General features: G+C 48.9%; 1 protein-coding gene and 1 long non-coding RNA gene across 6 annotated transcripts; one reads left to right on the top strand and one right to left on the bottom strand.

The window, feature by feature from the left end:
* DHODH (dihydroorotate dehydrogenase (quinone)) lies at positions 1-13362 on the bottom strand. 4 transcript variants are annotated; one of them, XM_027119391.1, is made up of 9 exons: positions 13171-13362; positions 10539-10751; positions 8432-8631; positions 6022-6104; positions 3062-3249; positions 2341-2454; positions 1168-1321; positions 833-992; positions 1-352 (listed from the first exon to the last, which is right to left on the bottom strand). In XM_027119391.1, exons 1-9 carry the CDS (start codon positions 13189-13191, stop codon positions 256-258), a joined length of 1230 nt encoding a protein of 409 aa, XP_026975192.1. In that variant the 5' UTR covers positions 13192-13362; the 3' UTR covers positions 1-255. The 4 variants fall into 4 exon arrangements, with proteins under 4 accessions (XP_026975192.1, XP_026975190.1, XP_026975193.1 ...); XM_027119389.1 differs by having other exon boundaries at positions 1117-1321; positions 13171-13228; XM_027119393.1 differs by having other exon boundaries at positions 245-352; positions 1286-1321; positions 13171-13227.
* Positions 988-10632, top strand: LOC113627121 (uncharacterized). 2 transcript variants are annotated; one of them, XR_003435435.1, is made up of 4 exons: positions 988-1172; positions 2588-2667; positions 10238-10358; positions 10520-10632. It is a non-coding gene; the product is annotated as an uncharacterized LOC113627121 (long non-coding RNA). The 2 variants fall into 2 exon arrangements; XR_003435436.1 differs by having other exon boundaries at positions 10235-10358.
* Positions 13363-13506: the final 144 nt, after the last annotated feature.

The raw sequence follows: 13506 nt of genomic DNA, 5'->3' as shown, positions 1-13506 counted from the left end.
TCCAGTTTTTAAATGACTTTATTTTACCGTGATTTCCCCTCCAAATGTCTAATGTCCATGTAATATTAAAGGATCCTGGGATTTGAATCTAGAAAGAATCATGGATGCAGTTCCTGTCCAACAAGTGGTTGAACAAAGCCTTGCATTGCTTCTGGTGACCCTCATGCTTGGCTTTCACAGCCCAGCCGGTGGAGGGGCCCCTGTGGTTTGGGGATGTGGTCTCCTCTCTCCGTCAGCCACAAAGGCTCGCTTGACTTAGCGGGACGGTTCCAGATCAGGCTTCCCACCGACCCATCCTCGCCTCCGATGATCTGCTCCAATGGCATCTGTGACTCTGGTAAAACCCTGCTCCCTGCAGAAAGAAAACAAAGCAATTTCAGCAAATGGTAAAGGAAAGGCCTGGCTCTTACTGGAAGCCCACGCTCAACCAGGCTCTATCTCGTCCGTAACTGCACCTGCCTCGCTCTCCCAAACGCATGCTCATGCCCTGTACAGTGTCTTCACCCTGGAATCTACCCAGGTCTTCAGGCCAGGGAGGGAATCAATTTTAAGTACCGACAGCTCCTGACATCAAGCCAGTGTTACTGAATGCCACCAGAACTCCTCGGGCCTATGAACACCATTGCCTTGGAAGTTAATTGAATTCCTTGGCACTGTTTGACCTTTGTCAAAAGAGCAACAGGGTAAGTTTCCCCTGCATTTGGGGTGTACCCCTCAAATGCATTTTCAATGAAGAATAAAGACTGATGAATAGCATCCCCTTGATTTGAGTCATTCTGAGTTGATACCACATTAACTTTGCCTGGTTCAAGCCACAGGTGGCCCCACTCACTTCAAAAGGGCCTCCAGCTCCCGCTTGACTCTGCCCACCAGGGGCGGCCCCCGGTAGGTGAGGGCTGTGTACAGCTGCACCAGGGAGGCCCCCGCCCGGATCTTCTCCAGCGCGTCCTGCCCGCTGCTGACACCGCCAACCCCGATGATGGGAACTCTGCCTGCAGAGAAGCACACAGCACGCTGTGAGGAAGGCTGGGTGACAGGAGAGCCAGGAGCTGTTTGGCTGCAGCCCCGGCCCCCTGCTGAGTGCAGCAGTTCAGGAACCCCGATACCATCACAGACCCGGCGCCTGAGCCACACGTAGATCTGAAGTCAGGGACACCAGATTCTTGCCTTGGGTGAGTGCATACATCTCCCTGATGGTTTGCGTTGATAAATCTCGGAGGGGCTTCCCGCTCAGCCCTCCCATTTCAGAGCGCAGGGCCCCCTGGAGGCTGGCAGGGCGACTCACTGTGGTGTTCGTGACAATCAGTCCATCGATGCCCAACTGCAGTGTGAGACAGAGAAAGAGCCCCTAAGTCAGGGCACGATGGACTTGGAGAAGCTTCCCCGGGGGTCTGAGAGAGCAGCCAGGCCGGGCGCCCACACCTAAGGCCACAGAAGCAAGAGCTAGACCAGGCCTCACTCACTATGCTTTCTGGGCAAGTGTCAGAGTGAGCCTCAACATGATAGTGGCAGCCATCATGTACCAACCACCCGGACAGTTCCCCCAGGACACGGTTTAATCCTTAGAACAACTCAATCTAGAGTGTCCTGTCCAAAGCCTCCAGGTAGTAAGTGGCGGAATCAGGATTTCAACCCCGGACTGCCGGGCTCAGTCTGTGTTTGCGCTACTCCCCTATGACACACAAACCCAGGGTTAGACTGGAGAAAGACAGAACACTGCAGTCTGCCCAAGACTGAAGGATGCACAGCCTTAAAGCCCTTGCTGAAGGAAGAGGAGGGAAGAGGAGGGAAGAGGCAGGAGAAAATGACCCATTCAAACATTTATTGAAACCTTTACCTTTTACTTCAGGCGCACCTCATTTTATTGCACTTCACTTTATTGTGCTTCACAGGTACTGGGTTTTTTTTTTACAAGTTTCTGGCAACCCTGCACTGTCAGATGATGGTGAGCATATTTTCAGCAATAAAGTTTTTTTTTAATCTGGATTATTACACCTCAAATGTTTTAATAAAACAGAAAATAAGAATAAAGTATTTTTTAATTAAGGTATGTACATTTTTTTTAGATGTACTGCTATTGTGCACTGAACAGACTACAGCAGTGTAAACGTAACTTTTATATGCACTGGGAAATCAAAGCGTTCATGTGACTTGCTTTATTGCAGTGGTCTGGAACTGAACCCTTAATATCTCCAAGGTCTGCCTGTATACGATAAATTACATCCTGACAGCCCTCCATATAACAGAAAGGAAACCACAAAGACTGCCGTCCGGGCTAACCCAGCTGGCCAGGTGGCCTCTACAGGCAATGAAGGGCATCCCCCAGGCACCGACACTCACCTCTCTCACCACACTGGCAATATCCTCCTTGTCCTGGGCCGTGAGGTCAGGAGCGATCTTCACCAGCATGGCTGGCTTGTGCACTACCTTCAGGGCATCCCTCTCCTGCAGCACCTAGAGCAACATGGGGCCAGAGATGAGGACCCCCAAGACTGCAGTTGACAGTATAACCGTGACCTGCAGCCGCAGATCAGTGTGTTTTCACACTAGCTGTCAGAATAAAGCACCAGCAATTTCTCCTTTTCAGGAAACACCGCTCTCAATTATGCAAAAGACCCCATCAAGTCAGAGCTGATTCCACTCTCTTGAACCAAGAGATCCCCAAGAGTGAGTCCCTAATGTCATTGGCATTGGCTAATATATCAAGGTTTATTTAGACTTTTGTTCCTAAAAGAGACAGCAAATACTGTCACAAGCACGGTTTAATGAAAAGTCATTCTATTCATTCATTCAATGTGCTAGATGCTAGGGACAGGGTGGTAAATGAGAGATGTGGTCCCTGCTCTCACGGACCTTGTGGGTTAACAGCTGGGATACATAACTGAGCAGCTGACTAATACTGAGCACAATCAGTGTTATACCGGGAATCAGAGGGAAGCAAGGGGTCCTAACTGGTCCAGGTCTTAAGGACAACTGCTCGATAGTGGATAGCAACGTTGAAGCTTTGCCCTAGAGGATGAGCAGGTAGGACAGGCTGGTGGAGCGGGATGTAATTGCCCACCTTGGTCAGCAGGCGGCGCAGCTCGGCCTTTCCCTGAAGGCTCCTCAGCCCAGCTGTGTTGGGACTGGACACATTCACTACCAGGTAGTCAGCCAAGGGGCCCAGGACTCGAACCCCCTCTGCGTAGTCCGAGGCAGCGTCCATCGAGGTCTTATTCTTCCCCAGGTTTATTCCCAGTGGCAGCCCATCTGTAAATATCACTGGTCAGGATTTTGTCCCCACTCACCGTTTCCTGTGCAACATTCTGAAGCCATCCTTGACCGAAGAGCCCACGAACAGCCTCACAGGCTTTCCAACTCCAAATGTGACCTTTCCCGCGCCAGCTGACAAACGCTGACCTACGCACGGCGCTGTTGCCTGCGGGCCAAGAACCGAGCCCTCCACCTTCATCTGCGCAGCTGGGTTTGGGTACCTCCTAGGATGTTTTACCGCTTTGTGCCCTTTTTCTTTTTTAAGATTTAATGGAAAATGGAGAAATTAGGAGCGCAAATACTAGTGTTTAAAAAGGTAGGGCTCGTAAATGAAATACGACTGAGAAGAGACAGAAGTCAGTAGCATGCCACAGGGGCAGCTGTTTACCCTCAAGGGCTGCTTGTTAGACTTGGGTCACGTGACTGGGTGTGCAGTCATGAAGAAAAAGCAAAATTAAAGGATATGTATAAAATACTGGAAAATATTTTCGATTCTCATGCCTAAAATGTAGAGGCATAACGGTTTTATAATTTCCATTCTCTGAGAAGGGACTCCCCCTTGTAACTAAGGTGACCACACATCCCAGTGCTCCCAGGACAGCCCTGAATACTCCTGTAGCCTGGGCATAATTATTCATGCCTGCATCCCTTCCACTCTCAAAAGTGTTGTCTCAGTTTGCACAGTAAGTAATATGGTCACCTTACTTTAAAATCCAGGGAATTATCACTTGACTTGTATTTTCGACTTTCAGTGTGTTTCTGAAATGTATTTTTCTATGTGTGAAAGCAAGGGCTTGTCTGTACTTGACTTCTCCTAAGATACTACCTTATCTGCAAAGGCTAAAGTATATCCATGGTACCACCTGCTTTTTCCAGCTAACTGGGACGTCCAGTTAGCTCACAAAATGTATGTCAGGTCAGGGAGGATCAAAGAACAACATCCAGTACTGCTAACTACCTTCTCACACCTTAAATGCAGTCACCTGTTTTATCATCAACTTGAAAGTAAATGAAATTCGTGTCACTCACTTCATGAGTGGAAGGGAGGGGAGGGGTTTAGCATCCAGTTAGACAAATTATATAACAAGGTCTCCAAGCCTCCCAAATCAAGTGAAGATGGTTTGGAAACTGTAATTCTTTTCCACACAGGTAAACCAGCTTAATAGAGAATATCACTTTCATGTAGCCAGTGGATCTTTCATTAGTAGCCATTTGCCCCAAATGACAAGATTTTGGAGTTAGACAAAAATTGCTGAATTACTCTACCCGCAAAGGGCACCACAGCTCTTAACAACTCATGTTGCTTGGTATGATGCTAGCAATAAGCTGTCTTCAAGGCTTCCAGCTGCCGGTGAACACCATGTGCAGAGCTCTGCTATGGGATTTTGTCTCCAACAAATGTCAGCACCACAGTGGGGGGCGAGGAATGGGCAAGGGAGAACGGGAGAAAAGTGGTATAAGGGGCACCGTGAACAGTTAAAAGAAGGAAAGGGAGACAAGAAGGCAGGAGAGTATCACAAACCGTGAAAGTCCTATCATGACCTTCAAAGCCCACAAGTGGCAAGGTCTATCTACAGTATAGCAGGGTCTGGTTCTGCCAAAGCCAGGGAATTCCAAACAAGGTCATTTCCTACTCCCCAAATCAGAGATTGCTAACTGCCTCGGCCCTTTCAATCTCGCGTTCAGAAATGAATCCAGTACCGCAGGTTTTTCTCATCTCACCACCAGGACATCTAATGAGGCTAAACTCCTGGAAGGAGTTCCAGAAAGGCCCACCAAGGAAGATGGCTGCAACCCCATGCAACCCTAGAGGGCACCTGGGAAGGTACAGTGAGGATGGCATGGTGCCAAGACCACTGTGTTCACCCCAAGGGACAGCAAGGCAGAGAGCCCCAGGGAATGAGTATCAGCACCTCCAAGGCAGCCTTCAGAAATGCATGGTGTGGGCTTCCCTGGGCGCAGTGGTTAAGAATCTGCCTGCTAATGCAGGGGACACCGGTTCGAGCCCTGGTCCAGGAAGATCCCACATGCCGCAGAGCAACTAAGCCCCTGCACCACGACTACTGAGCCCGCGTGCTGTACCTACTGAAGCCCACGTGCTAGAGCCGGTGCTCCGCAACAAGAGAAGCCACTTTAATGAGAAACCCATGCAATGCAACGAAGAGTAGTCCCTGCTTGCTGCAACTAGAGAAAGCCCTAGTGCAGCAACGAAGACCCAATGCAGACAAAAATAAATTAATGAATTAAAAAAAAATGCATGGTGTTTCCAAATAAGTCATGAAGGATATTTTCCCCAATGCCGGGAGTAGTAATCTCTGAGTAGGGAAGAGTGTGAGTAATTTTAATGTTCTTCTTTATGCTTCCCTGCATTTACTAACACTTCTATAATTAGCATTCATTATTTATAATGGACAAAAGGACAACAGAGCAGGATGTACAAAGATGGCGCCCAAGCCCTGCTCGCATCAACTGCCTATGTGATCACAGAGCAGCCACTCTGCACTGCTTACTTCCAAGCTGTCCCAGTTTGACACAGGTTACATAACGAGGCAGGAACTAAGTGTATCTTTGCTCAGTTGCGAAATTCAGTTAAGAGCTTGGAGGGTGTGATGGAGCCAGGAAAATTCCTCTAGCAGAGGAGCCCTGAGTTCCATACTGTTTTTTCCTATTGTTCAATCATGTTCACTTCACTAGGAATGTTCCTGACTTTCTCCCACAAGTTTCCTTCCAACAACTGAAGAACAGCCCTCTTAGGCAGGCCCCCTTTACCTTCTGTGAGCCTGGCCTGCGTCTGCTGTCTGGCCCGTAACCTGTGTTCCACCACTGAGAGTCCATGACTGTTGAATCCGTATCTGTAGCACAGAAGAGCGTTAGGGAGGAGATAAGGTTAGAGCCCTCAGGCAGAAAGCAAAGACTCTGGAGGGATGGCTCCATGGCCATTTTCAACATATATTTATGATGTAAAAACCAAAGAAAAAAATCAGAGTCAGTTCTTAGACTTCTAAAGTCTAAACACCCCTGGAAGTCCTAGAGAACTTGCCAGAACACCATCAAATACAAAGGGAAAGATTAAAATTTGCCAACAAGCCACTTAGCCAACTAGCACTATAAACAGCCCAGACCTGTCTGGACCTAGCCCACTCCTGCTTCCCACCCAACGGGGCCCTCACCACTCTGATGACCCATCTTCCCACCTCCTGCCTGTGCCCCATGAACACGCTTCCTGGAACCCATCCTGCCGCTCCATTCCCCCATCCTTTCTACCTATTAAATCTCCCTCTTCCTGGCCCAAGTCAAATGCACCCTCTCCTCCTTGCATAAAGCTTCCAGCCACAAATGATCCCTCACCTCCTGGCATTCATGGAGTGCTTTGTACCTATCTTTCTCCTAGCTTGGGATGTACGTATATGCTTCAGTTCCCCTACTGGGTTCCAGTCTCCTCGAGGACAAGGGACACATCTCCTCCCTCACCTGCCACTAGACACTCCGCAAAGGCTGGGCCTCGCCCCTCTTGATCATCTCTACGTCCCCAGCCCCACGGTGGGTTGTTGGCCTAATGGCCATCCCCACTCCCTTCCTCCTTGCCTGTGGAACCCAGCTCCCCTGACATGGGGTAAAAATGCCAATGACTCCTTTCCCAGCCTCGCTGGCAACTCAAGCATGAACTTGAGATGGGGCTTGGTCACTGAGACACAAGGTGATGCCTACCAGGGAGCTTCTGGGAAAATATCTCCCCCCATATCCATACTTCCTTTCCCTTTCTGCTCTCTGATGTCCTCATGCGAGGATGTATGCTTGCAGCTGGGGTAGGCATCTTACAAACGAGAAGGGAAGGCCCACAGAGGTTGGACCAGAGTACTGACGCCACCCTGCCGCTCAACCAACCCTAAAACTGCCTACTTCACCCGTAATGAGAAGAAAATAATAACAAATGCCTATTGTTTAAGCCACTTTGTCACTTGCAGCCAAAAACACCTAACAGATACATGTAGTTGTTGACTCATGTTCATTCAGCACCCACCCTGTGCGAGGCAGAGCAGGGAGCCTGGGTACACAAGTGCTTGGAGCTCAGGCCCGGCCCTCTTGTGCCACTTCTCACCCACGGGACTCTGCCAGGCACTGTCTTCCTGGTACCTGCAATTATTTGTGGCAGCCGAATCATCAACAAATATTTTTTGCCTGAATGTTCTGAAGATATTGATCCCAGCCTACAGGGGAAAGGTCAGTAACTCGATGTCTAATGCTGGAAATTTTCCCCGAAACAAGCACGATGATGCAGGACGTGCAGCCAAATAAACCACGTCAGTCTCCCAGGAGGCCCTTCATGATCCCAAAGGTGCCTACCAGCGCCCCCAACGAGGCTCTCAAAACTCTGTTACCGAAAAGAAGGAACTTCTTCACTCTCTGGGTTAGCTGTAGAGAAAACTGCCCAGGGCTTACAAAGAGAAGGGCTTTACACGGTCTAGAAGGACCTCTCTTCCTAAAAGCAGCCGTCTATGTTGATTATTAAATTTCCCAGTTACTAAAGGCTGGCGCTGTGCTGTCAGGTGCAAGAGCCACTAGCCACGTGTGGCCACTGAGAGCGAAGCCTGGCCAGTCCAAAGCAAGAGTGCCGTAAGGAAAACATACTGGATTTCGAAGACTTGGTACAAGTGAAAGAAGGGAAACAGCCAGTCATTTTTATATTGCTTAATATTAAAATTATGATAGAGTATATTAAGTATTTCTAATTAAGTAGTATAATGAATAACTGTTACAAATAATAATTAAATAGAATATATTATTAAAGTTAATTGCACCTGTTTCTTTTTGCTATTTTATTGTGGCTACTAGAATATTTTAAATTACATATAGGGCTCATGATATTTCTACTGGACAGAGCTGGGCAAGGACACTGGAGTAACAATGTGGAAAAAGCACAAACTCTAAAGTCAGATAAGCCAACATCCGTTCCCAGGTTCTCCCGCTTCTGATCTCGTGACTGTAGCTAAGTCGTGTAGCTCTCTTAACCTCATCGTGTATACACGTTAAACTGAAATCATAAAACCTGCTTTTACGCCCGCACAGAGTAGATGCTCAACATGGTTCCAGAGCATTCCAAATGACAGAAAAATGTCCACACTGTATGGCAGAAAAAAACACCCCGAGTGTCCTGCTGGGGAGAAGGCTGCTCACCTACCTGTTAATGACGGCTTGGTCCTCAGGGAGGCGGAAGACCCTGGGTCTGGGGTTTCCTTCCTGAGGTTTTGGTGTAACACTGCCTATCTCAACAAAACCAAAGCCCATCTTGTAAAGTCCATCCACAGCTTCCCCGTGCTTGTCAAATCCTGCAGCGATTCCTACTGGATTTCGGAATTTATGGCCCAGGACTCTCACTTCCTAGGGAGAAGGAGACAAAGTCACAGGCACACAAGGCCACGTTGGTGTTTCTCAAAGCGTGGTCCACGGCACGCCTACATCAGAATCACCTGCTTGTTAAACAGCAGATCCCAGGGCCCATCCCCGGACTAAGGAATCAGAATCTCTGGGGGAGGGTGGGGAAGAATGGAACTCTGAGGGAACTTGTTTTTAACAGTGCTCTCCAGGTGATTCTGATGCCAGCCAGAGTTTGAGAACCATCGGGCTTTATCATCACTGAGGAGAAAAACAGTGTTTCCACCATGGGTTGAGCGGGAGACAGGTGCTGCCTTTTCCAATTACGGTGAAGAACTGTACCTTCTTATCCACTATTTAGCCCCTAGATGGTGCTATTCTGAAACAGTCAGGCAGCAAAATCCTTTAATCTTAGTAAGTCAGTCCCCGCTGTGTCCCTCCTCAGCCAGGTGATACCACGGCCCAGCTGTGTCCTCACGACTCCAGTGCTCGACCCAGCAGCACTGATTGCTGGGCCCCAGAACCAGGCTGGGCTGGAAGCAGGTTCTTCCCTGGCAAACATGGGGCGGATTCCTGATTGTTCTCTATGATGAAAGTGACTGGGGCCTAATTACTGTCAGGTCTAGCCTAACTCCTGAGGGACTTAGTATTCACACCCTGATCTAGTCAACAAATCTAGAAGCAAGATAAATACGTTAAAATGTGGGAAAGGAATCGGGATATCGTAAAGTCAGCAGTTGCCAACAGCATCGTCACTGTCAGCTGATATGGCAGGAAAGCCTGTGCCAGGACTAGCAAGGACCTCCAAGGGTGGTACCATCTGGCCTTGGAAGCAGGAGGAAGCAAGGCTGCCCCAAGGAGGGGAAGAAGAGATGGCAGTGAGTGTGTGCGTGCGGTGCCTCGGGGACTGGGAGGCTGGGAGGGTGGCCACACTGGGGGCCCTGGGGGCCGTGCTCCAGGACGGGTCTCTCGGCCCCAGCTGCTCAACAGGCTCCCTGGGCAGCCTTCAGTCCTCAGGCCCAGAGATGACGGTCAAATGGGGCTGGCACCAAACCAGAGCATCTGCGTACAGGTCTCCCCCGCCTTTCCGAAGTTCTCTTTATGCCACTTTGCTTTTACGAAAGACCTACATTTGTACCTGTTTTCTCTAACCAACAGGAATCCAAAGAGGATTTTCACTTTTACAGAAAAAGGTGCCACGTGTGCTCAAAACTGCAGGATGGGAAGTGAAAGGGATTCTAAGACAAAAAGGGAAAATGTAGAGAAGGCCCCTTTGATTGCTAACAGTGACCCTTCCCCAAAGAGGTCTGAGTGTGTTTTCTTCATGTTCACATCATTCTAATGTTCCCCATTTGGTAAGAAGTCTCCTAAATGGAAACTGTCTGGGCTTGCATGAGGATGTAGATTCTAGGAGGACGTGGATCCTTGCACTTTGTTCGCTGCAGAAACCCCAGCACACAGAAGAGTAAGGGGATACGGTGGGGCCCCTGTGTTGAATGCAGGACGGAATGAGGCTGGAACAGGAGTCGTATGCTTTCCTCAAAGGGCTTGGCTAGACATGCCTACATCATGTTAGATGTTAGTGATGCTGGCATGCTTCCCTTTTCAGCAGAGGTGAACACTGAGCTACCCGAGACCTCCGCGAGGCAGGATGGCGGCTAACGGACAGATGCTGAGCCAGACTCCATGGGTTTGATTCCTAGCTCAGCCACTTCCTAGCTGTGTGCATTTGGGTAAGTCACTTAACTATTCTGCACTTCAGCGTTCCTGATCTGTAGATGGGGATGACGGTTTGGGGTGGGGGGCTAATTTGGGACTCTGGTTTTCAAAAGGATCAGCCCCAGCTAAATAAATTAGGGAACTTTGACCTTGACCCTCGTGTCTATCGCACAAGGTGTTACAGGAGTACCTACCAGCATGTCAGAGTCTTGAAACGTGGCACGAGGAAGGAGGCCCAGGGAGGTGACGTGAACAGCCAGCCTGTGGGCTGCCTCGGGGTTCAGCAGCCCCTGCAGAGCCGGCATCAAGTGGTCCGCGTAGAAACATTCATCCCCCGTGGCCGTCAGGTAGGAGGCGAAGAGAAGTCCTCCGCCCCCCAGGATCACCATGGCATCCTGGGCCCGCTTCTGGAAAAAAGAGCCAATGGGGCCCCCTCAAGGCCAGGCTGTAGCACCTTCTCTGAACCCTTTACACGACTCACACACACACACAGAGGACATAACATGCAGTGATGTCCGTGGCCTTCTGCTAACGCTGGTCTCCTTGGGTTCTTGCTCACGTATTGCCTCTACAGTCAGAGGCTGTATCTGCACTTCTGCTGACACGCACTCCTCTAGCCCTGAAGGACTCCAGGCCAGGGATTTCAAGAGGGGCAAGGCTTCCCTGGTGGCGCAGTGGTTAAGAATCCACCTGCCAATACTAGGGGACATGGGTTCAATCCCTGGTGCGGGAAGATCCCATATGTCGCGGAGCAACTAAGCCCGTGCGCCACAACTACTGAAGCCCGCACGCCTAGAGCCCGTGCCCTGCAACAAGAAGCCACCGCAATGAGAAGCCCACGCACTGCAACGAAGAGTAGCCCCCACTTGCCGCAACTAGAGAAAACCCGCGTGCAGCAACGAAGACCCAACGCAGCCAAAAATAAATTAATTAAATATTAAAAATTTTTTAAAAATCTTTAAGAGAGGCAGTATTGCCCCCTAGGGACATGTGGTGGGCACCCAGAGGAGAATGTTAATAGATTTAGTGAGCAGGAAGTCAGTAAAGTGAGAACGGTCCCTATCGTGTGTGACTTTTGAACATCCTACTGACATTCACTAGGTAAAAATATCTGTTCATATTATCTGAGCCTAGAAATGCAAACTCTATTTCCCCACATAAACACAATCTCCTGTGTGGTTTTCATCTGTATTGACTTTCCAGGAATGCAATTACCTTGTAGATTGAGGGATGACTATACTGTTTTGCACAGAACATTACCAAGAATCACTCACTGTTTCAGAAAATCCATGTGGAATGGTTCAGTGCTTTGCTTAGATGTTTGACAATAAAACATTCCTGTGGCACTAGAATTTCTAAGTAGAGGCTTAAACACCTGACTCACTACCTAGGTGACTCATGCCCTAATATTTATGGGTTGAAATACATATTATTTTATTATAAATTTACTTCTCCTTTATATTCCAGTTAGGACATTATGTTGACTTTTTAAAATTATATATAGAAAGATTACATTATACATAAATTCCACTTGAGGATAATAAAGAGGGTTGCAAAAAAAAATTTTTTTAAAGGAGCCTCAGGTCTTTTTTTTAAATTTTATTAAAGTATCATTGATTTACAATGTTGTGTTAATTTCTGCTGTACAGCAAAATGATTCAGTTATACATGTATATATTCTTTTTCATATTCTTTTCCATTATGGTTTATCACAGGATATTGAATATAGTTCCCTGTGCTATATGGCAGGACCTTGCTGTCTATCCATTCTACATATAATAGTTTGCATCTGCTAGTCCCAAACTCCCAATCTTTCCCTCCCCCACCCCCCTCCCCCTTGGCAACCACAGGTCTGTTCTCTAAAGAGCATCAGGTCTTCTTGGATCAAGCTCAAACATCGCTCATAATACTTTTCTCTAATTATCACTGCCCAATGCTGAGTTCCTCACTCATTCATTCATTCAATCATTCAGCACATAGTGACTGTGCACTCAAGGATGGGCTACAGACCGAGTCCCTGCCTTTACAAGGAGTACAACCTCAGAAGGAGACAGAAATCAATGATCATGCAAACATATAACTGTGACAAAGCTATGAAGAAAAAAGTGAGAGAAGAACCTAACAATCAAAGAGGTAGAGAAAGGCTTCCTTGACCAAGTGCCTTAAAGCTGATATTCAAAGGATAAATAGAAGTTAATTAGGCGGCAGGGCGGGGCGGTGTAAATGCTCTCTCCACTCTTGGCAGCAGAGGAGAATGAGATGCACCCAGGTGATTTGAGTTTCGTTCCCTGAACAAGGAAGTGACCTGATCGGATTTGCCTTCAGGGTCACTCCTAGCCGTCAACATAGATCTAGTATTCATTTTTCTCGCTTCTCCTCCAGGAGACTATGGGAACGCCCCTTATGTTGATCAACAGATTTCTGAGCGCCGTTACAAAGACCCTGCCCTAAACTTTTATCTAAAAGGGTTGGCACCATGTTTTACTGTAATTTTATTCCAGGTTGGATGCTGCACACACTGCTAGGCGATCCTGTGTTCACTAAGCGCCCTGTGCCTGGCTCAATAAAGGCCCACGTGCGCTGACACAGGTCGGCATCTACTCCGTTTACACGTCCGTTTACACAGTGACCACGTACATGTGTAAATGCACACGCACGATCATTTGCGGCTGTCCCCAAAGACACAAATGTGCCAAAGAGGCCCACCCTCTCGGAGCCGCCTCCCGTCCACACCTCGCCCAGGCTAGCCCTCCCTCCATCCTCCCCCCACCTGCCTTCCCGCAAGTTCTCTCCTCGCCGCTGCAGGGCCGCACCAGCTGAACTCACTTTGAGTTGTCTCCACGCCATGCTCCTTCCGCCACTGGGCCCGCCTCTGTCTCGTTTCCATTGGAGCAGATGGCGGTGACTCCTCTAGTCTCCGCCCCTCCAGCTGCCGACTCGCCAATCGCTGGGCAAGAGGGTGGGGCGGGGCCCCCTCCGCGGAGGGAAAAGCCCCGCTCAGCTCCGAGAGTCTGGTTGGGCGCTCACGCGTGGGCGCAATCCCCGCGTTCCCGCCCGCCTTCTGGCGTCTTCGCTGCGCTTTGCGGAGGCTCAGCCGAATCCGGTTGGGTTGCTTCGCAGAGCTTTCCTGCAACCTGCAATCTGGAGAGAAGACTAACTGTA

Source organism: Aethalodelphis obliquidens, unplaced genomic scaffold (genome assembly GCF_003676395.1).
Source record: "Aethalodelphis obliquidens isolate GAN/ISIS:26980383/991018 unplaced genomic scaffold, ASM367639v1 scaffold20, whole genome shotgun sequence".
Classification (NCBI taxonomy): Eukaryota; Metazoa; Chordata; class Mammalia; order Artiodactyla; family Delphinidae; genus Aethalodelphis; species Aethalodelphis obliquidens.
The sequence above is the reverse complement of the archived record's forward strand: the minus strand, read 5'-3'. Positions and strand labels throughout refer to the sequence as shown.